General features: G+C 36.8%; 1 protein-coding gene across 2 annotated transcripts in view; it reads right to left on the bottom strand.

Annotated features, from left to right (window-relative positions):
• Nucleotides 1-21,523, bottom strand: part of LOC136246407 (uncharacterized) — a 110,210-nt gene that overhangs the window by 74,466 nt on the left and 14,221 nt on the right. Inside the window, exons 3-4 of one of the 2 annotated variants that reach the window (XM_066037797.1) lie at nt 21,097-21,198; nt 9,977-10,234 (exon numbers count right to left, since the gene is read on the bottom strand). In XM_066037797.1, the coding sequence (XP_065893869.1) occupies nt 10,013-10,234; nt 21,097-21,198 (324 nt within the window). In that variant the 3' untranslated portion in view covers nt 9,977-10,012. Of the gene's footprint in view, nt 1-9,976; nt 10,235-21,096; nt 21,199-21,523 lie in introns of those variants that run through there. The other variant, XR_010696402.1, reaches the window with a different exon arrangement.

The following is a 21,523-nucleotide window of genomic DNA, read 5'->3' as shown; positions in this document are numbered from 1 at the left end:
GGAGGAAACATTTTTCCACAGGCAGGAAGCAAGAAGACAGAGGTGGGATTGGTCCTAACAAGAGACTCTAGAATTTGTAAAGAACGTTCAAATAAATATAATGCTTTAAAAGCACTGTACCCTGTGCATGTGAAGTTTGTACAGACACTGTTGCAGAAGTAATAGCTGATATGCATATAGTTTTGATTAGAAACACTTGTGAGATGTTGTCCTTTCCATTGTAAGTTTCTTCACAAGGCTTCTAGGCAGATGTTTCTGTAGTTCCTTTGCAGTTCGTCTTCCCAAGAGTAGAAAAAGTGGGTTATATTGTTTATTCTTCTAGATTATGATCCACAGTGGCAGTTGAGTGTTCCATTTCCTCTGAGCCCCCAAGGAAGCAACCTGTTAGGAGAGTACCCTTCGCTGTTAGAAAGGAAGCGGCTGACAAATTGGAGAAGATGCTAACAATTAGGGTGACAAAACCATCTTAGAGTCCATAGCCAAGTCCTGTTTTTAAAAAGGGATGGAACACTCCAATTTTTTTGTGTACCAAATTTTATAACCAACCCAGATGTATTCCCTTTAACAAGGGTTAATCATCTCTTAAGATCCCAGTATTTATAACTTTACATCTCGCGACTGGTTATTAGCAGGACTGAATTTATCACCCAACAATTATACCAGTTTAAATGTGATGCTTATGGGGTGATGAATGGACTTGCAGTGTTCCAACATTGTATGCTGAGAGTGTTATATGGATTATAGTCTGGTTATAGTAAAAAAAAAAATTGAATCTGATTATTCAGATGTTGTGATAATTTTTTCAGAGTCATTTCAATGTTATTCACTTGAGAACTGTGTTTGATGCAGGCTTGAACCTCAATACACACAAAAGCAAGTTTGTTTGTGAAGAAGTAGAATAATTATTTGGGTCATCTGGTCACACAAGCTGAATTAAACTACAGGAATCTGGATGCTCTAAAGTGCTTCCCTACACCTGATAATTTGAGATTTTTACAACAGTTCTTGGTACTTACTGTACATCCCACTATCAGTGTTATATCAAGGATTACACTATGATTGCTCATCCACTATAAAATGAGCAATGTTTAATTGGACTGCTGATAGTGAAGTATAGTATTTGAATGTTTGTGAAGTCAGTCAATAACAGCACCTGTACTAGTCTGTCCTGATTTGAACAAGGATTTTACACTAGAAACTGACACTTGCAAGCAGGGTTTGGGAGCAATACTATCACTGTATCAAGAAGATAAGAAAATACATCCAGTCGCCTGCTCTGTCTCTGCATGCTGCTGAATTCAATTATTTTATAGCCAAATTGGAAATGCTAGCAGCACTATGGGAAACTGCTAAGACAAACTGTGACCATCATAACACACAATGCTGCTATTAAAGCCATATTAGACTCACCAAACCTGCCAGAGCAACATGCAAGGTGATGGACCAAAATCTCAAAATGTAGTCTACCCCTGTGGACCAGATTATTGGAGCAGATATTGATGAATTGCCACGAATAGCTAATGGCTATAGATATGCTATTGTGTTCCAGAATTTTTTAAAAAGTGGCCATTAGTCTTTGCCACTCCAGATCAGAGGATTGCTAAGCTTCCTACTCAAGAGATAGTACCCATGTTTGGGTACCACAATAATTGTGACTGGATTTGCAAAAGGGTACCTTTTTCACACACAAAATTTGACTCATTTTTTGAACTTTGATTAAACTTTTTGATCATTTCGTATAATTGGCTGAAATTTTCCATGAGTGTAGCTACAGTATTTGGCTGCAGTTTGATACTAAGAGTAAGTTAATCAGTGTATGGAGCCAAGTGTTACATCATTTTGTTTGCTGGTATGTAAAATGTGTGGAAATGGTACCTTTCGCAAATCCGGTCACAATTGTTGTACATAACAGGGTCTCTATCCCATTTAATTCACATTTTAAGTTCTCTAACAATTGTATAAATTCTCCATTCCTTTGGAACTTACTACCTGCAGAAATTTTTAAAATCAGCTTCTTTCTGGTTCGTACTTCATCGTATTCTGTTTAACTAACTGACCTCATTTATTTTGTCTTGTTCTTGTATAGATATTTTTGTGTGTCATATTCTGTTGTAAGTTTATTTATGGTTGTTTTTGTGCTTGTTCTTTTATGTATGTCTCTGTAAAGGGAGCACGTTTGTAGACTTTGCTTTTTGTGAGTGTTAAGTTTCTATATTCAACACACACCCTGTACAAGATATGATAACAAATTGTGCCCCAGTGTAGAATGTCATGTACTTGAGCTATAGCAAGGTACGACCGACAGATATGTAGGCCATCATCTTAAGTCCTATAAACAAGAGGTGGAAGATTTGGACCAGTTACAGGTATGAGGATTAAATTTGCTACCACACACCCAGTGTGCAGGCCTTTTGCTAAATTGCTTCCAGTTGAGCAGTGTCTCTGGCAGAATATAAATACCATACATTAGCAGCGTATTCCAATAAGGGCCTAACAAGGCAATTGCAGCTTTAACAGTAGGTGGACTTGCAAAAAGAGTGTGTCTTAAAAAGTTGAGAGAGTGGGAGGCTATTGCTGATATGTGTTTAACATGATCACTCCATTAATGAGAATTAATCCCCAAGTACACTGTATCAAACTACTGATTTAGATGGAATTGGTTGGTCATAAAGATGGTATTTACAAGTCGGTGGAGATCGCTTAAAAGATTCAATTTGAGTTGCTATAACTGTGACCATTGATAAATTTTGGTCAAGTCTTCTTGAAGTAAGGCTTCATCACGAGTTGTAACAATTTGCTTGTATACGGCAATGTCATTAGCAAATAACTTAACAGTACTATTAGAAATAATTGGTGGATTTCAACAATATAAAGTAAAAGTAACAGGGGCCCAAGAGCAGAGCCTTGAGGGACACCTGAACAAACAGGAAGCCATTCTGAGAAGCTACCATTAACAACTCCTTGATAGTGATTAGTTAGAAATGAGTTAAATCAACAGAGTAGATTTCTCTAGATACCAAGACATCCAAGCTTAAACATGGGTGACAATGTGGAACTGAGTCAAATGCCTCCAACAATACACAGTGAACTGAGTTCCATCCTTCAAGGAAAAATGCCCAGTCATTAGTTGCTGAAGTAAAAGAATGACAGTTGAGCGTTTATGGCGAAAGCCATGTTGGGAATCAGTAATAAGATGTTTAGATATGTGTACTCTTAATTGCTATATATACAATACATCAAGCGGTGTGTCATGGTCTATATATGCAATTATTAAAATGCTATTTGGCTATAATGGTATCATAGAGTACAGTAGTATTATATATTATGGATCATGAAGGTTTGGGCTTTTGTGGCCAAAAATATCACCCTAAAACCAGCCTCAAAATACCTTCATGACACTTTGGAAGTAATGTTTAGGTATAACCAAGTCCAAAAGTACCCTCAGTATGACCTGAAGTGCTTCAAAAATGTTGATATGAATTTTAATATTTAATGGCATTTTTTACTACCTGACTGACTGACTGACTGACTGACTGACTGACTGACTGACTGACTGACTGACTGACTGACTGATTGACTGACTGACTAATTAACTAACTAAATTCATTGAGAAAACCATAACTCGATAACGGCTAAGGATATATACAGGCTTGACTTTTTCATTGTTTGATATCTCTTCAGCCTCACAGGTGTCGTTTGGCATACTGCAGTACGTACAATGCACACATCATGGACTTCACTTTGTCCTCCTTTGTGTACCATTACAGCCAAGGTGTTGATTTTAGTAGGAGGATGGCTTCTCTATGCTTGTAACAGGAATCATCCATATTTTCCATGTAGACTGGAGTGATTGCAGAGGCGCTTCTCCTACTGTTCTTTGCTTGTAACATTGTGTAATGAGCTGAACATAGCTGAAAGCAAAGCATAATGGCCACATCAGTTAATTGGTAATTGTGGTGCATGAATCATCTATATTTTTTTGCACTGACTGGATTGATTACAGAGGCACTTCTACTGTTCTTCATTTGTAGCACTGTATAACAGGCTGAGTATAGCTGAAAGTAAAGTGTAATGGCCACTTCACTTTCTGGTCAGGATAGTTGGAGCACATTCAGTGGAAGACACTAACTCAGGTACCACTCTTTCTTATGATGTGATATGTGCAGGTTCACCTGTTATAATAACATTACAAACAAACAATAATTGTGAGCATGTGGAACGGCAAGGATACTGAAATACCTTCATTTGAGTGCTTCTTGTGGCAACACTCTTCAATTTGTGGTTCCTAAAACAACACTGAAAGACAGACTTAGGGATAGAGTCACTAAGTCAGGGCCAAAACAGTACTTAAATAATGAGGAAGAGAAGGAGTTGGCTGAGTTTCTGAAAGATTCTGCTGCTGTTGGTTATGGAAAGACTAGGTTAGGTTTGAAGTTATGAACATACATAGTAGAACGTTAAATTCACCTGCTCAGATCTACAACATTGATGAAACTGGCATCCCTATAGACCCAAAGGCACCAAATGTTGTTACAAAGACAAGGACTAGGAAGGTGCGATATAGATCTACAGGGAGGAAAGATCAAATTACAGTTGTTGCATGTGTGAGTGATGCAGGACAGGTGTTACCAACAACAGTGTTGTTTGATGCAAAGAAAGTATCCCATGCTTGAACAAGTGGGGAAATTCCAGGTTGCAGTGATAAAAGGTGGATAAACATAGATTTTTTTGAGTCTTGAGTGAGTGACCACTTTATCAAGCATGCAGTAGGTGCCCGACCATTATTGTTACTGTTAGATGGGTGTAGTACCCATCACCAACCTGAAGTTGTCCGCCTCGCAAGATCTAAACAGATAATAATGTTGTGCTTGCCACTGCACATTACACACAAGGCACAGCCTTTGGATTGCACAGTATTTGCACCATTAAAGTCACAATGGAGAACAGTATGCAATGAGTTTCTCCAACATAATCCCGGTAGAGTAATTACCAAGTTTACTTTTAATTTACTTTTTTCAAAGGCTTGGTTGCAGTCTGTTGTACCTGCTATTATCATGGCGGGTTTTAAGTCTTCTGGAGTATATCCTTTCAATTCTTCAGCTATAAAAGTTCCATCCTTACAATCAGGAAGCAGTAATACAGCAGTGGAAGGCAGGCCACCTTGCAGCAATGATGAAGGATCACCTGCTACTGAGATTTCTAGCACATACAATGATGTGCCTGTGGACACAGATGCAGAACCTAGTGGTTTTAATGCTGAGCAACAGCAATTGTACAAGAAGAGATTTGATGAAGGATATAATTTGTATATTGACCCAGATTACGTATGATGGCATAGAATGTACCATCCTGAATCATATCCAAGTAGCTGTTCAGAATCTGAATCAGTTGTTGCCTTATTTTCAAAATATCTCTCCAGAAGAACCTGTAGTAGTTTTTCACCACACTAGTATTATCAAAGGTACAATTTCTATACCTGCAGAAACCCCTACCAGGGATACTATCCTTGCATCAAGGTTGTCATGCATCACCCCAGAGCAACCTGTTCCCACTACACCTGATGAGGTAATCATACCTGCAGAAACCCCTGCCAGGGTTGCTATGGTCCCTGGATCAAGTCTTTCATGTAACATTCTGGGAAATCGTAGTGTGCCAGATGCTTGCACGACACCAAATGGTGGAATGAATTTTGCATCTGCAGAGGGCTCTATGAGTGTTGCTAAGGCCCCAGTGTTACAATCAGGTATTACACCAGAACAAACTGTGCAAAGATCTTTAACTAATGCATCTGCAGAAACTCCCAGCAGAGCGCCTAGGTCCTCAAACTCAAGCATATCAGAATTCTTAGTGTGCCTGGAGCCATCATCTACACCAGGGAGATCATTGCCTTGTGTTAGATTACTTACTAGTGATGAGAGCTTAGCAATGTTAGAAGAAAAGGAGAACAAGAAGAAAAGAGAGCTTGAGGAAAAAAAGAAAGCAGGAAAGAGCTGATAAGAAACACATAAGATAAGAAATAACGAAGAGGAACAAAGGGCCCAGGTTTGCTCAAGAAAGAGCAAGAAGGCAGCAGGACAAGCATCAAAGAGGTTATCTAGGAAGAAAAAGAATTCCACTACAACAAACAGTAGTGCTAGCACTGTTGGCATTACAGCTATCAATGGTGGAGTTGATGATTCAGATCAGTGATATTGCTGCTGAAGAGCTACTGACAGAAATAACTCAGCAAAAGAACGTAATGGACAATGAAGATATTGATCCGAACATACATTGTATGTGTTTTCAATCATGGCATCATGATGTACTGGAAGGGGGTGGAGCAGAGTGGATATTCTTCAAGTGTGGAAGATGATTGCATGAAGACTGCATTGAAGATGTTGTATCAGACAATGATGGATTTCAACATTTTTCTTCTTTTTGCATTAACAAATACACTGTGTGAACAATATTATTTGTGTGCCGTATAACTTGCCAATAACGCACATAAACAATTTGAAAATCTATTATGTTAGTATATCAGTGGAAGGTAAACTGCATGCAGAGTATTCACGTGTAAGAGAAGTAGCAGGGTGGTCAATAATACTTTTACTGAATTTGTACAGGTGGTCGATAATCACAGCTTTATAATATGGTCTTAGTCTAACATGCACTGCTTAGGCAAACAATAGTGTATACAACCTTAGATTATGGAGGAGACCAAGAATAGCCAATTATGATGGTGAAATCCAGATGTGGATGTGAGGTTCCTGTCATAAGTTACACCATTATAAGTACGAAATTTGGTCGATAATCAATTACTTATGCTATAACAGTCGATCACCAGGCATTTGACATTTGCTGCCTCTGGGTCTGGACCATAACCTAGTTTGCTCAGACATAATGTCCTAGCTATCAAAAGAAAAGGGATGGAGCCTAAGGAATACAGTTTATTTGATTGGTTTATGGCTTGTACTGCTAATCATAACTACCACTTGGTTGCTAGGTGATACTACATTCTTACAACCCAAGGGGGGTGGCCATGAATGTACTAGGCCTACTCCCATTCAATTAGAATTGTTACAGTAGAGCAATGAATGAGTGAACAGTATATACCAGAATTAATAATCATGTACAATCTAAGTATTAGTTGAAATGTCCCACTCTGTCCTACCACGACCGATCAAGCCTACATATGACAAGACATTATGACCAGTTTACTGCAAAATGCTACATGTGACCAAATTTTGGATAATCACCCTTATGGGCACATTTGACACATAAAATATTTAGTTCTGAAACACAGTATTATAAGTTAAATTCCTACCCATTTAAGGGTGGAATAAACCATAGCTACCTTGAATTATAAGAAAAATTTAATATTTGAGAGGTGTTTTGTACCATTAACAGCACCATGCTAGTTTCAAAAATTCTAATTGCTTCAGGCACGACCCGAAGTGAATTTCCAAAATTCAGTCACATAGTTGTCTCTGTGAAGCTGCTGCAATTACGCTAGTACTTTGAAGCAATTATAAAAGTTTAACAGTAAGAAAATCTGTCATTTGCAAAATTCCCTAAAAAGAATTGAGCTCCCAGAAATTCTAATAGAACAGTCACATTATTAATGCTAGCCTATTAAAGTGGTCACATGTATAGATAAGTCACAAATATGAGATGAATTACTTTAATATAGTAACTAACTAAGGAGAAGAAGCCTATTTAAAGTCACATCATCAACTCAAATGTTGTGATACAGCAATATTGGTTAAAATGGTGGCATAATTTGGACATTCCTCAAAGGTGGCACATATTGTAGCATTACTCAAAATCATAATGCTCAGCTTTATGAGCAAAATAACATCAAATCCTCATAACTATTGTTGATTTACTACAACAATCCCTTTTGGTCATCACTATTTAGTGGACTGGACTATGCATGACAAAAGTTAACAATAATTTTACTATTTTTCGTTTTACAGCACTCATGTTGTATGAAGGGGATGTACATAACAACGACAGTCAACTAGCATGATATCTTTATTAGAGCAAGCTCAAAGACTCACTCAAGGAACAAGTTAAGCCAGACCTATCCTTCAGCTCAGTCACTTATCAATTACAGACTATAAGCGAAGATACTAATTGCCGGAAACAGCAAAATGAACAGTCTAAGCATAACAGATGTCCATACTCATTGAAAAGTCATCAGAAAAACAAGTACTTGGATGTTTTAAACATGATGCTCGGGACAAGGGAGGGATATGATGTGATGATGTCAGTTGCTTGTAACAAGACTGATTTGATTAAATGTGCATCTTAAACACATGAAGCTAGATTATATAAGCAGTGTAGTTCTTATTATACTACTAGTTGTTGTTATTTGTTGCTGCCTTGTAATTGTGATTTGTCAAGCGATTTGTTAAAGACTTTAATCAACTATAACCTGTATACTCTGTATAATTGTACAAGCCCTGCGAACATTTTATTTACTCTCATAATACAAGGCTCAAAATAAAGATTAATACCTAATGACAGTACTGTACAATAAAATGAACAAAAGCTGATAACTTGAGAAGTGAAGTCTTTCAGTGCAGTACTGTCTCCTCAAGTTTCACTAAGAGCTCTTCAACAAACTTTATTTACCGACTATATCAACAGTAGTAACAGTAATATTATGGTCAGCATTTTCATTCCTCCACAATATGTTTACAGTGCTAATTGACCAGATTAGTCCAAAGGTGTGGAAAGCATGTGCATCAGTTCTATGCTATCCATTCCATCATCTGCTTAACCAACAGCACACTTCCAACGAATTGCTGATACATTCTATCACATCTATATTCAAATCTGAAGATTGTGTAGCAGTGAACAACTATCATCCTATCTCTTTACTATGTATTGTGTCTAAAGTTCTAGAAAGACTAGTGTACGACAAAACAATGCTATTTCTGATACAATGACTATTAAACATACAGTTTGGGTCCATCCATTTTAATGTACAAATTCTGCTAGTGTAGCTAACACAGTTCAGATAGCTCAAATGCAAACAAAGACTAGTATAAAAGTCTTTTACTACTAATGTATTGTATTGGAAAACACTGTGTGGTTGACTGAGAAGAATAAAACGTGCTGGGTAGCCTACTAACTGCTTGCCTTCTGAGGCTCATTAGTGCTTGATTATAATATTGTGTACCTCCGCAGATATACTGCACATGTGCACAATTAATCTCTATATCTCTATCTATGGGTCATCTATACCTGCAGATACAACACTGGACATTTAATCCCTACTTAATTCAGTCTATGGGTCGTCTACACCTGCAAATATAATTTAACCCCTAATTCAAAATAGGCATAAACTGAAGCAGCAATTCAATGTCCATTAAATAGTTTATCTGCAGGTGTAGGCAACCTACCTTGTTTCAATGCACCTCAGTTTTTGGACATGATCCGTAATCAAACTTAAAATTCCAGTACTTGCAATAACAAAATAACATTCATATATTCACTGACACAAACATCGAATTAAGGATGCTAGCGGGTTTTGAAGCCACACAAATGCTGTTCTTTTTACAACTTATACAGACAAAAGGAATCCAAACTACTGCTTCAAAGGTTGACCTAACGTCCTACTATTCAGAGACCAAAGTATAAGATCGCACCTTGTTTCATTAAGGCACTATAGTCCCTCAAAGTTAACCCATACATTTTTCTTATTCTGAGATACTGGCTACTTGCACAGGTATCAAATTCGCTGTGAAGATTCTTCAATAAACTTGTGGAAACTTAGCGTATGGATTTGTCCTTGCACTTCTTCTTTTTTGAGTTATAAAACAAAGAGCGAGTGCTCGCAAACAAATTTTAACTTCGAGGCCTTGTAACTTTGTGCTGGATTACAACAATTATAATCCCATGTGCTAAAAGTTTGCAAATTTATCACTGATGGCCCACTAAAAGTTTGGTAGAAATCCGACTATCGTGCATTCCAGAATATTACCTTTTACAATGCAGTGTAGAACCTGCGCACGCCAACAAGTTATTACAACAAATTCCAATAAACCATATATGCCAACTTTATCAAATAACAAGTTATAAATGAAGTTCTGAACAAAAGAAAAGCTGTTGTTTCTTTACACACTGGGACACCTTCCTGTTGTTTGTGGAGTTTCCAAGCCTGCTCTTCGATAGGTAACGCCTCGTAACAACACACAGTCAATGTTTTGTTATTGGGTGATAAATCCAGCTGGAACATCGTCACTACCTAAAAATAAGTGTACAATTACAAATATAACTTACCAGCTTACGCTATCACTTGAGAATACACAGGAAAAATGTGTTTTGGCTACAAACCAGCTTGTGTTTGCACGGATCCTCGCTTATCTGAACTTCGGTTATCCGAGCACTTTGATTATATGAACACCAAATGTGACTATTAGAGTAGTTGAACAAAGCTCTGCATATAAATCAATGGGTTTCAGTTATCCGAACAATTTCACTTATCTGAATACTTTTGGCTAACTATAAGAACAAAGCTGTTCGAATAACTGAGGATCCACTGTAGCTCTAAATGCAATCAAAGGCTAGTCTAGAAGGCTTTTGATTCAGTCTCACATGGTAAACTATAAACGTAAAAAAAATGTGGTTACTAGGAATCAGGGGCAATGTCTTAGCTCTAGACAACAATGTGTGCACATCAACAACAGGTATTCAAGTGTGGTGTCTGTTCTTTCAGGTATTCACAAGGAAGCATTCTTGGACCACTTCTGCTTGCTTTGTTCATTAATGACTTACTATTCTCCATCATATTATCCTTGCTATTTCTATTTGCTGATGACACAAAGTAAGATTATTTCTAACCATATCAATATATAGTAGTCAAAGCACCGTGACAAGTGCAGTACGGAATATATAGCAAGAGAATGTAGTCGAAAGACAAACATAGCGCAAAGTAAAGTTGAGTGCTATATTTGGCACAAGACCAGACCCGAGTGCTATATTTATTTATAATTGATACTGTGCAGACCTTAAATAGGGAGTATAAAGCACGGGTACACACAAGAAACATACATAAGCACAAAGCGAAATACATTTTAGTCTATAGCTGGGCTAATACAAACATAGTCTACAATCCTTTTCTTAAAGTCATCTAAATTGCTTGCTTCAATTGCGGTAGCTGGGAGGCTGTTCCATATTTTAATAGTGGCAGGAGAAAATGAGTGAGAATAAACATTTAAGTGAGCTGACACCTATCTGAATCTTTGAGAGTGCCCTCTTGTACATGTAGTTATTGGCATTTTCCGTAGTGTACAAGCGTATGCAGTGAGTTAACTGGTTGAATGTATGAATCCGGAGTAGCAATCAAGAAGAAGGTAACTGTGTAAGGAACACCATGATGGCAGTGAGAAACGTATTGCCTACATACAGTGTACTCATGATTAGCAGAAGGTTAATTTGTAGCCATTAATAATTATTAATGCTGAGTTATCACATGATTTATGATTCGTCAGATCCAGAACTCACTTAGTAATGGGACAGGAGGACGAGGAGAACGACTTAGGAAGGCTAGATATTGTTGTTCAGGAGTGAGGCCATCAATGCAACAAAGTTGAAGGCCTCAATGTCAGAGGCCCACTAAATCTTAGCAAGAATTAGCTAGACTTACGTACACCCATGATGGAAGTTTAGTAAACAATTTAAGACTGAGTTGTACTATGATTACTGTAGTGGAATTACAAACATTTGTGTGCATAGCCATTACTTGTTATTAATTGCTATGGTAATGTTGTTGATAGCATTGTTAGTGGTGGTCATTCCAGTGTTTCCATTGGTCGTGTTTATGGTTGTGTAACATTCACAAAAAGCATGTTATTGTCATAAAAAGAAAAATAAAGTAGACTTAAGAGGAAAATATAGCACACTTTGGCACAGTATGAAAAATTAAGGACACTTTCCCCTTTGCAGTTAGATGATATCATACATTAAATTTCTTTACAGCATGATCTCAATTGAATCCTAAACTGGAGCAATGCAAAGGATTATTATTTAACGAATCAGACAATGAAAAGTGCATGATATTTTTTTTTGATGAAAAAAAATTACGACAGTATTTGAACCAGGGATCTCCATACTGAATACCCCAATCCTTAACCACTGAGTTGTTACAATCATGGTTGTTCACCTTACTTAAAGAGACAGTACACCAAGCCATACAAGTGCTATTTTACATCCCGTGAATCTTAATGTAATAAATTGTTGTGTAATGCATCACGCCACAAAAATAGCAAACTTGTAGTGATCTTCTAACAGATAATTTCAAGAAAAGTGATGGTAATACTATAAAATTATATTGTTTTACATGTAATGTGTCTCTCTTGCAGTTTACATTGTTGTTTTTGGTAGTGAAAAGAACTGCTCCAATAAGTTTCACCCTGTGCAAATCGCAAGCAGCCACATCAGTCAGGCTCTAGCAGCTGGTACAAATTTGTATCGCTGTCATGGTTGTATCACTGACAAGAACTTGTAGTAAACAAGCCTGTTCAGTTAACTAATAGTCTATGATGGGCTAGTCCTACTGTTCTTGTGGCTACATTTCCAAGCACTCCATGCCATTGCTTTACCTTTGAGCATTCAGGCCGTTAACAATGTTCCACTTGATTTAAATAACCTGTGTAGACATGTAATTCCACAACCAAATGATTCAAAATGATTGCCAGTTATTTTAGCAGGCTGTATGGAAGTGAGAATTGCTGTTCACTACAATGTCTGGATAATTATGTAAAAATGCTGGTTGCACTTGTATAACTTCAGCAGTTTTATGGCTGGCATACTGCCCCTTTGTGAAAATTCTAGCTAAAATCTACTCAATAGCAAAAGTTTATAAAAAGTGCCATTTCTGTGCTGTCAAGTAAATACTGCATTTAGACATTGAGCTATTCACATCAAAACCTGGTCTGATGCTCTAATAATAGATTACACACACACACACACATGCACGCACGCACACACGGACGTACGGACGCACGCACACACACACACACACACACACACACACACACGGAATGGAAACATGTCATGTGATATCACAATTTTTTTTTTTTAAATTCATCCTCAAGGAAAGTCTTGTTGCAGAAAATTCCATTTTGTATTAAATAAGCCTGTCAGGTAATACAAGTGCCTTATCAAGCAATTCTGTTGACTTTATGAAAGAACTTTCTATGAAGTCAAATTTTAGGCTAGCAGACAATTCTAACCAACACACTTGTGGTACTGATTACTTGTAGTACCTAAACAAACCCTGTGGATTTATAAGTTGTTAGACGTACATCATGTACCCAAATAAATGCGAAATGCTTCTTCACGTAGTGGGCTATGAATTATGGCCTAAGGCGGCATCCAGTGTCGAACATCAAAGGATTTTGTGGTACTGATTACTCAGCAACGGAGACTACTACAAGGCTGTAATTCGTGTAATACAGTGGTTATGATCCACCATTCACCCAAGTCAAATAAGTATTTCTCCTATACCATCCGTTGGAGAGTTACAACAGCTTTAACACCTAGCTGTAGGTGAGTATCAGCTGCGAGTTTCCAATCCCGTGTGTGTGTGTGTGTGTCTATAATCTATGTTCTAATGTAGCATTTGTCATACTGTAAGTAAACATGTACAGTATGCTCATCTTGCTACAAAAATTAATATTATTTATCATCACTATGCCCAGTTCAAAGTTTTTATAGCTCATAATCATTGATGGGTTAAACACTTCACTAGACAGATTCTCCTGTTCACAATACAATGAGACAAGTTCCAACTCCTCAGACCATTTCACTCACAAGTCATGATCAATTAAACACCAAGTGTATATAATTTTAATCACTTCACAAATTTATTGTTTCACTATTACTGCTCTACCGTAACTCTAAGATTACTCAACAGATAAGGCTAAACTTTTAACAATACAAGGTCTTTGATTTTTCCTCTAGACAACAACTACGTATAGTATGTTCATGTTGAGCTGAATCCTCAAAAACATTTAATAACTCATGGATGCAATTACACATGATCTTGAAATATGGCTCATTTGTAGTACTGCTTAACCCGCTAAAAATATTTCAAAATCTTTCTGTTCAAATGTTTGGCATAATATTTACAGCCAATCAAAATTTTCACAATACATTTCCTATGGGGAAGCCATATAAGTACAGTGTCCATTACAGCCCTTTCCCAAACTTGTAATGGAGCCAAACCATACATATCTGTTGTTGACACCTTTGCTGTTACCAATAATCATCTGGTTGGCTGAAATGTTAACTGTGTTGAGAAATAATCCACTTTAACTTTTTAGCTGTTTTTCAGGATTCAGCTCAACGTGAACATACTATAGGCATGCATACATTATGCTGGAATAATAATTAGTATATAGCAAAATAGAATCTATGGCAACCTTAAAGGTTGATTCCTAGTGTATTCAGAACATGACCTGTAGTAGTGCCCTGACCCTGCTTAAGTGTCACAACATTTCATAGAACCCTGTATCTAACTTATTATTTTCCTATAACATTTGTGACCTGGTCTGCAAAAAGGGGTCTTATAGCCTTTTCAAATGCATGTACTTTGCAACCTGTAACTTGACTTGTGAATGTGTTATCACCTGAACTTTGGTCATCTTATACCCCTAACATAGCACTATAGCTTGGTGTAATATTAAGGTGATAGGTTGAAAACATGAGGAGTTATGATTAGTCAAACCTGACAATTTGGAAAGGCTATAAGACCCCTTTTAGCAGACCGGGTCACATTTGCTGTCTTTGTAAACAAGGCCTTGACAATAGTCAAAATGATCCTACATATACGTCCTGACTTCCTGTGTCAACAACCCTTGTGATGTTTGTCTCCCCTAGTTGATGGGTGTTATACAGTTTCTCAATTCAGTAGAATACAAAATCATCACATATGTGACCGGATCTGCGAAAACCCAACACAATAGCGCAAGCATAAATTTACAGTATAAAGCATTGAATACCGCCTTTGTATGCAGTGAAGAAGGGTGAGTAAAGGAAAAACCTACCCAGTAATTGATTCCCCTGTTCATGGCGAACACAAAGGTGAAAATTGTAGCTCCGCACCTCGATTCGTTAGTAAGTTACAGCCAATTTTGTAAGCACCTGTAATTTATTATCCCTATACTTGCTGTACATATCGATTTTTCTGTTGCTGCTACTTTGTAGGGCTGTGACTCCTAAAGCTATTGGCACATGAAGCTGAAACTTTGCCAGTAGATACACTTGGCTAAGTAGATTATAAATATTTAATATACAGGAATTTGAAAAATTTGCAATTGTGTCAGGTTTTTGCAGATCCGGTCACATAATTATGTAGTATGCTAGTATTGTAAATTAGGGATCATGAAGGTTTGGGTCTTTCTGGCCAAAAAAAATCACCCTAAAACCAGCTTCACAATACCATCCTGGTACCTTGGCAGTATTGGTTAGGTATAGTCAAGCCCAAAAATGCTTTCAGTATGCCCTCAAATGCTTCCAATAGATTGCTACAAAATAAAAATAAATTAAAAATCTATGGAATGTTCTACTGACTACCTGCCTAAAACCTTTAGGCATGCGTAACTCGAGAACTGCTATAACTGTTCGGCATAGCCTCATCCCGAGACATTCCTTTTGGTATACCGTACAAGGGTGGATTTAGGGGGTGCTTGGAATGCCCCTCCAAAATAATAAGCATAATTACATCAGCCCTAACGCTACTATAAGATGTACAAGTTTTTGATAATCATGCAGTTAAATTCCTGATGCTGTCTGCAGATTGTTAACATGAAACGGTCTGACTGCTCTATTGGAGTATTTGAGCACTGTATGGCGGCAGTGGCCGTTAATGGGTTAATATCATAGTGAGTATTTTCAGTTGTTGCTACAAACTTGATGCTTGGGTTGATATGCTTAAGTAAAACATTGAACTTCTTAGCATGTATAAAGTTAACAAGGGTTTTGCATCTGAGAAATGTTTATTTCGCTTTATCAGTACCAAATTTTCATGCTACATTTATCTGATGAATCTCCCTATATTTTAGCATCAATTGAAGCTAATAAAGTTTAACAGTTTGCACTCCCAAACCTCTTGAAGCTCAACTTTGTAAGCTCAAATGATACTGCAGCATTTATGCTGTCAGTGTGCCTAGGTTATAAGAGGGTTAGTTGTGGCCACAAACTACTTGTATATGTGACTTTGGATTTTGGTGCTGTAAAATTCTACGTTTGTGTACTCTACACACAAGTGAGTCTATATTTATCCTCTCAAGCCCTCTCTTCATTGTTACTGTTTGGACATTATAGTTTGAACCAGCACACTAGCTATACCTTAATCTGAGCAATACACTAGATGAAATTAGCGATCCTGTATATTGATGAACTTAGCATATACAAATTTAGTAATTCCTGAATTGATGTAGTCAATTAGCAGAAAACCAAAACTCTAAAATTGCTAAACCTAATGTACCGCTAAATTAAGGTAATTCAAATACAAAATTAATGGCGAGTATTGATCATGTGTAGCTGATATTCATATCTTTCCCCTTCCTGTTCTTTAAGATGTATATTCATATCTTTCCCCTTCCTGTTCTTTAAGATGTAAAGAATAAATTTTTAGTTACTGGTTGTACCCTTTATATGACAGCTAGTATGACAACTGTTTGGGAATAATGGTGTTATTTCATCATTATTACACTTGGATGACTCATGATGCTTTCCAAGCATTGTGAGTCACTTAAAGTGGCATCATTTTCCAGTCAAAAATATTACTAAATTTAATCTCAATAGGCTACATTACAGTAGCAAAATTTTTCTGTGGGGAGACGTGCCCCCAGAACCCCTAGATAGAACATGCTCCACATGCTAAGTGTACTTCACACACTATACTACTATAGCTAGTTGTTTCAACCAGTTGTCGTTTTTCTTAGCAAACCAGCCATTATAAATGTCCCTGTTGGCACCCCCTTCTGAAATCCTAGATCCACCCCTGCCGTAGTAAGTACAATGCACGTATCATGGATTTGTTCTCCTTTGTGTCCCATTTCTTTTTGCTAACTACCCAAGGTGTCAATTCATGGTAGCGTGATGTATGGCTTCTCTTCGTGTGTAAATGGAAATCATCCATTTCTTCCATGGTGACTGAATTGATTACAGAAGTACTTCTGATAGTGTTCTTTATTAGTAACACTGTGTAAATAGATGAACTTGAAGTGTAATCGTCGCTTCACTTTCGAGTTAGTAAATGATAATTGGGGTGCACAAATTTTAATTATTTTTCATGGTGAATGGATTGATTGCAGAGGCGCTTCTCCTACTGTTCTTCAATTGTAGCATTGTGTAACGGGATGAAGATAGCTGAAAGCAAAGCACAATGACCACTTTACTTTAGAGTTATTAATTGATAGTTGCAGCGCGTGTTCAAATGAAAACTAGTGTTGCCATGATATTGCCATGATATATCGATATATCGATACATTGATACTATTGATATAACAAAGTGGTGATATGATATGATATGATATTGCCAATGGTTGTGCCCCTTAGTATAATGATGTAGGGGAGGCCAAACATATGGTATTTGGCATTTAATTAAGTTATGTGTTGATGGTTTAGTGTGATAAACAAGCTAACCCCAAAGTAAACTGGAGGTTTTAAGGTTTCTATGTAGTGTCAGCCACTTGTCTCAACTGTAAAGCAGTAGCAAAATGTATTTAAAACCTGATAAACTAGAGCACCTTTTGCTTGTGGTATTTAAAACAATGAAGAGTATGTACCGTATAGTAAAAAACTTTGGCGGTAAAAAAGTGTGACGAAACCCCTCTGTTGAAAAAAATTGGTGGAAAAAACTCTGGCGATTGAAATAATATTCGCCAAAGTTTTTACTGCCAAAGATTTTAATCGATGGTATGTAAGGATAACTACAAGGTATCAACTCATCAGTTACACAGTGTAGTAAGTGTAGCTATAGGTAGCTATATAGCATTGTTTTTGCAACAGTACTTTTGTAGCTACTGATCTAATGACGAGCTAGCAAAGGCATGCTTCGCTATTTCCTGCGATGCCGAGAACGACCGTATTTACTTTTTCAGTAGCAGATGTTATCATGTATATCAAAGTATTTGTCCAAATCCATCACGAGACGATGAACTAGCTGACGTGCAAACGGGAAGCCGGTTGGAAATGTTGTCCCAGGGAGTGGCTGGAGTGCTTACAACTGTGGGGCATATTTCAAAGTCAGCTCGATCTTTATTGTGGGGTGGTACGAGCTGACCTTCATCTGAAGTTCTAGTTACTCAATGTGCTCATGTGATTATTTAAAATGATTGGCAAAAAAAACTTTGGCGAATTGAACGCTATTCGCCAAATTTGTTAAAGTTTTTACTGCCAGTTTTTTACTATACGGTATATGTTTGTCTTGCAAATGTTACAGTTAGCTCTATATCATGACATATGTTCATATCATGACATAAACCTTGGTGATATATGATATAGAGTTTTTCTATATCGTGGCAGCACTAGTGAAAACATTAACTCTGGTGTCATCCTTTTCTTTGATGCAGTATGCACGGGTTCACCAGTAATGTTACAAAAAAGTAAAAAAAAACAAGTATAAGGAAAAATTAGGAATTCTAAGTTTGATTAGGAATCATAGAAAAAATAGGGAAACAAGGAAGGTGACCTACACCTGCAAATATACTAGTGAACTTTTAATTCCTACTTCAGTCTATACCATGACTGAAGTGCAGGTGTAGACGACCTTCTCTTTTTCCCCTACTTTTTCTATGATCCCTAATCAAGCTAAAATTCCTTATACTTGTGTATATACATCAAATCAACAATAATATTAAGACAAACAAACATCAAATGATTACACCATCACACACTGCAAACACCACTACCTATCTTGTAATTCCATAGAGACCCCAAGCTGAAACTATTGCAACTCTAATAGTTGAATGTCTGACAAGTATCCACAAAATTCTAATCAGCACTTTATGGTAGATCAAAGGTCAAAGATTAGGAGACGTGGCTAATTATCAACTTTGTCAATCGATCAATCAATCAAATTAAGCTGTTAAATATAGTAAATGAAAGCTTATTCTTTGAGCTTTTAAGTGGCACAATTCATTTGTAAATGCCCAACTTATGATGCATTGAACGTTCATAATAACACCAAATATCAAACATTTCTGGAGAGCCATACAAGCAATGGGTTGAAATTGATTTTCATCCAATTCTGAGGGAGTCATACACAAAACTTGGGAGAACTGATATGGAATTACCCATGTAGTAAATAAATTGCAGCACAACGGTGGTCTTTCAATACAGGTGGTCACTAATACAGGTTGCACTACACTTGGACACCTTCATTGTGTAAGGCAAACTTGGAACGGCCTTATTAGGAGTGGTTATTAGAGGTGTACACTCCCATATAGCAATAATAGACTACAAAATTCCACTACACACCACAACATATTTAATTATATTTCTTGAACCCACGGTGGCCCCACTAGGGATGTGCCGATTTAGCTGGAAAAATATGTTGGTAAATAGCAAAGAGCAAAATGCTGGAAAAATAGGTGGAAAATTAGAAAAATGGGCACCAAGGAATGGCAACTTAGCACATTTTGTATGAAAAGGATCAAGATACTCTAATAGGACAGTCAAGCATAGTACAGGTATTAGGACAACATATGCTCATAGAAATGGCAACTAAAGGTCAAGATACTCTACTACGTATTAGGGCTGAGCGATACTACCGTTTTAGTGATATATCGCGATATCTTGAAAGTATCGATATCGCAATATTTTGTTATTAACTATCGTGATACCATGCCTGTACATTATTGTCATTAAAAATCCATTTGTTATGCTGTACTAGGCTAAGAATCCTTGTAAGTGATAAAGTCCACCCACCTGGTTTCCCCTGCAGAGAGGTGTGAACACCACAACATAACCTCAAAATATGTGTTACAATAATCATTACTGTAAACAAGAATGATAGTGGCTAGTTTACTATCACTTATAAGGACTTCCTGCAGGAATGCTGAGCAATACAGTATGTAGCAGCAGCTATGATTGACTTATTCACAAGTGTCGTGAACTATTCAGTATCGTGAATGGTGGCTTCAGTATCGATCGTGATACTAAAATGGCAGTATCGCTCAGCTCTACTACGTATGAGTGAAATAACTTTTATTGATGCTGAGCAAAATAGAGACAATTTGAGCAAATATTGAGCAAAATAGGTAAGAAAATAATAATTGCTGGAAAGAAAAATAGGTGGGAAAAAAACAAAATAGACTCATCCCTAGGCCCCATCACAAAAAAAATTTATCAACCATATACCATGATCTAATTGTAATTCACTAAAAAATTCAAAGATTTTGAAGAAACACATTTTGAAATATTAAGGATTAAAGTTTTAATGGAGCCTTTTAAAATCTTAATTAGTTAATATCCCATAACTAATTTTATAGATTACTATCAATGACAGTCTTTAATCACTGAAAACTCTATTTTTAATATTAACACACTGATGAGCTACAGTTCATTTTGTAACTCAAGACGGACCAATTTTTCATGAAATACTCAAAATATTTGTTGTCATAAATCAGAACCATGTGGTGTATGGGGCTAAAAATTGGTACGGGAGATACTACAAACACACTAAGTTTCATCAAAATCCGAGAGGTGACCCTACAATTCCTTGGTGATTTGACATGGAATGACCCAGATGTTAAATACATTATGTAAAAATGCAAACTGAAAGTGAGACAGAGTCAACCTTAACTTCAACCTTAATCCAACAATAAATAAAAATCATACCTACTAGCTTTGGCAACACTACCAAATATGGTATACCATTATCAGTGTGTGAAATGATGCTCAGATGATCACCAGAAAATTTCAAAATTGTTATGGAAAATATTCTGAAGTGTAGCAGAGTGTTTCTTACTATACCTTGAGTCATTATCTACTTCTAGTTCTAGTTATTGTCTATAATGTTGTAATTTTATCAAATTATAATACTATTAATCTTATATTATGTATTTTGTGATGACAACGTGAAGTAATACTTACATAAACACGTATCCTAGCATTAACATCTATGGACTGCGTCATTCTCTTTATTGTGTCCAAATCATCATTTTCTATAGCTTTGCGAAGTCTGCTCTTCTCATCCTACAATATGACATGATATTGCAACATCCACACTACACCTACTAGTTACCATAACAACAATTACTAATACCACAACACAACATGGTCATTACTAGTGGACTATCACTCTAATGATGAATACCATCTTTACACATATGTTGCCGAATAGGCAAAACGGGGTCTTCCACACACATCCAATTTACTCAACATGTAAATGTTAGCACTCAACATTCACTTAACTACAATAATAACCAATCATGCTATAATCCTATCTTGAATTGAAGGGAAATGACTTCATTCTAATGTTTCAACAAACGTAGTGTCAAAACGTACAGTGCTCAGTGTA

Source organism: Dysidea avara, chromosome 2, assembly GCF_963678975.1.
Source record: "Dysidea avara chromosome 2, odDysAvar1.4, whole genome shotgun sequence".
NCBI classification, from domain to species: domain Eukaryota; kingdom Metazoa; phylum Porifera; class Demospongiae; order Dictyoceratida; family Dysideidae; genus Dysidea; species Dysidea avara.
The sequence above is the reverse complement of the archived record's forward strand: the minus strand, read 5'-3'. Positions and strand labels throughout refer to the sequence as shown.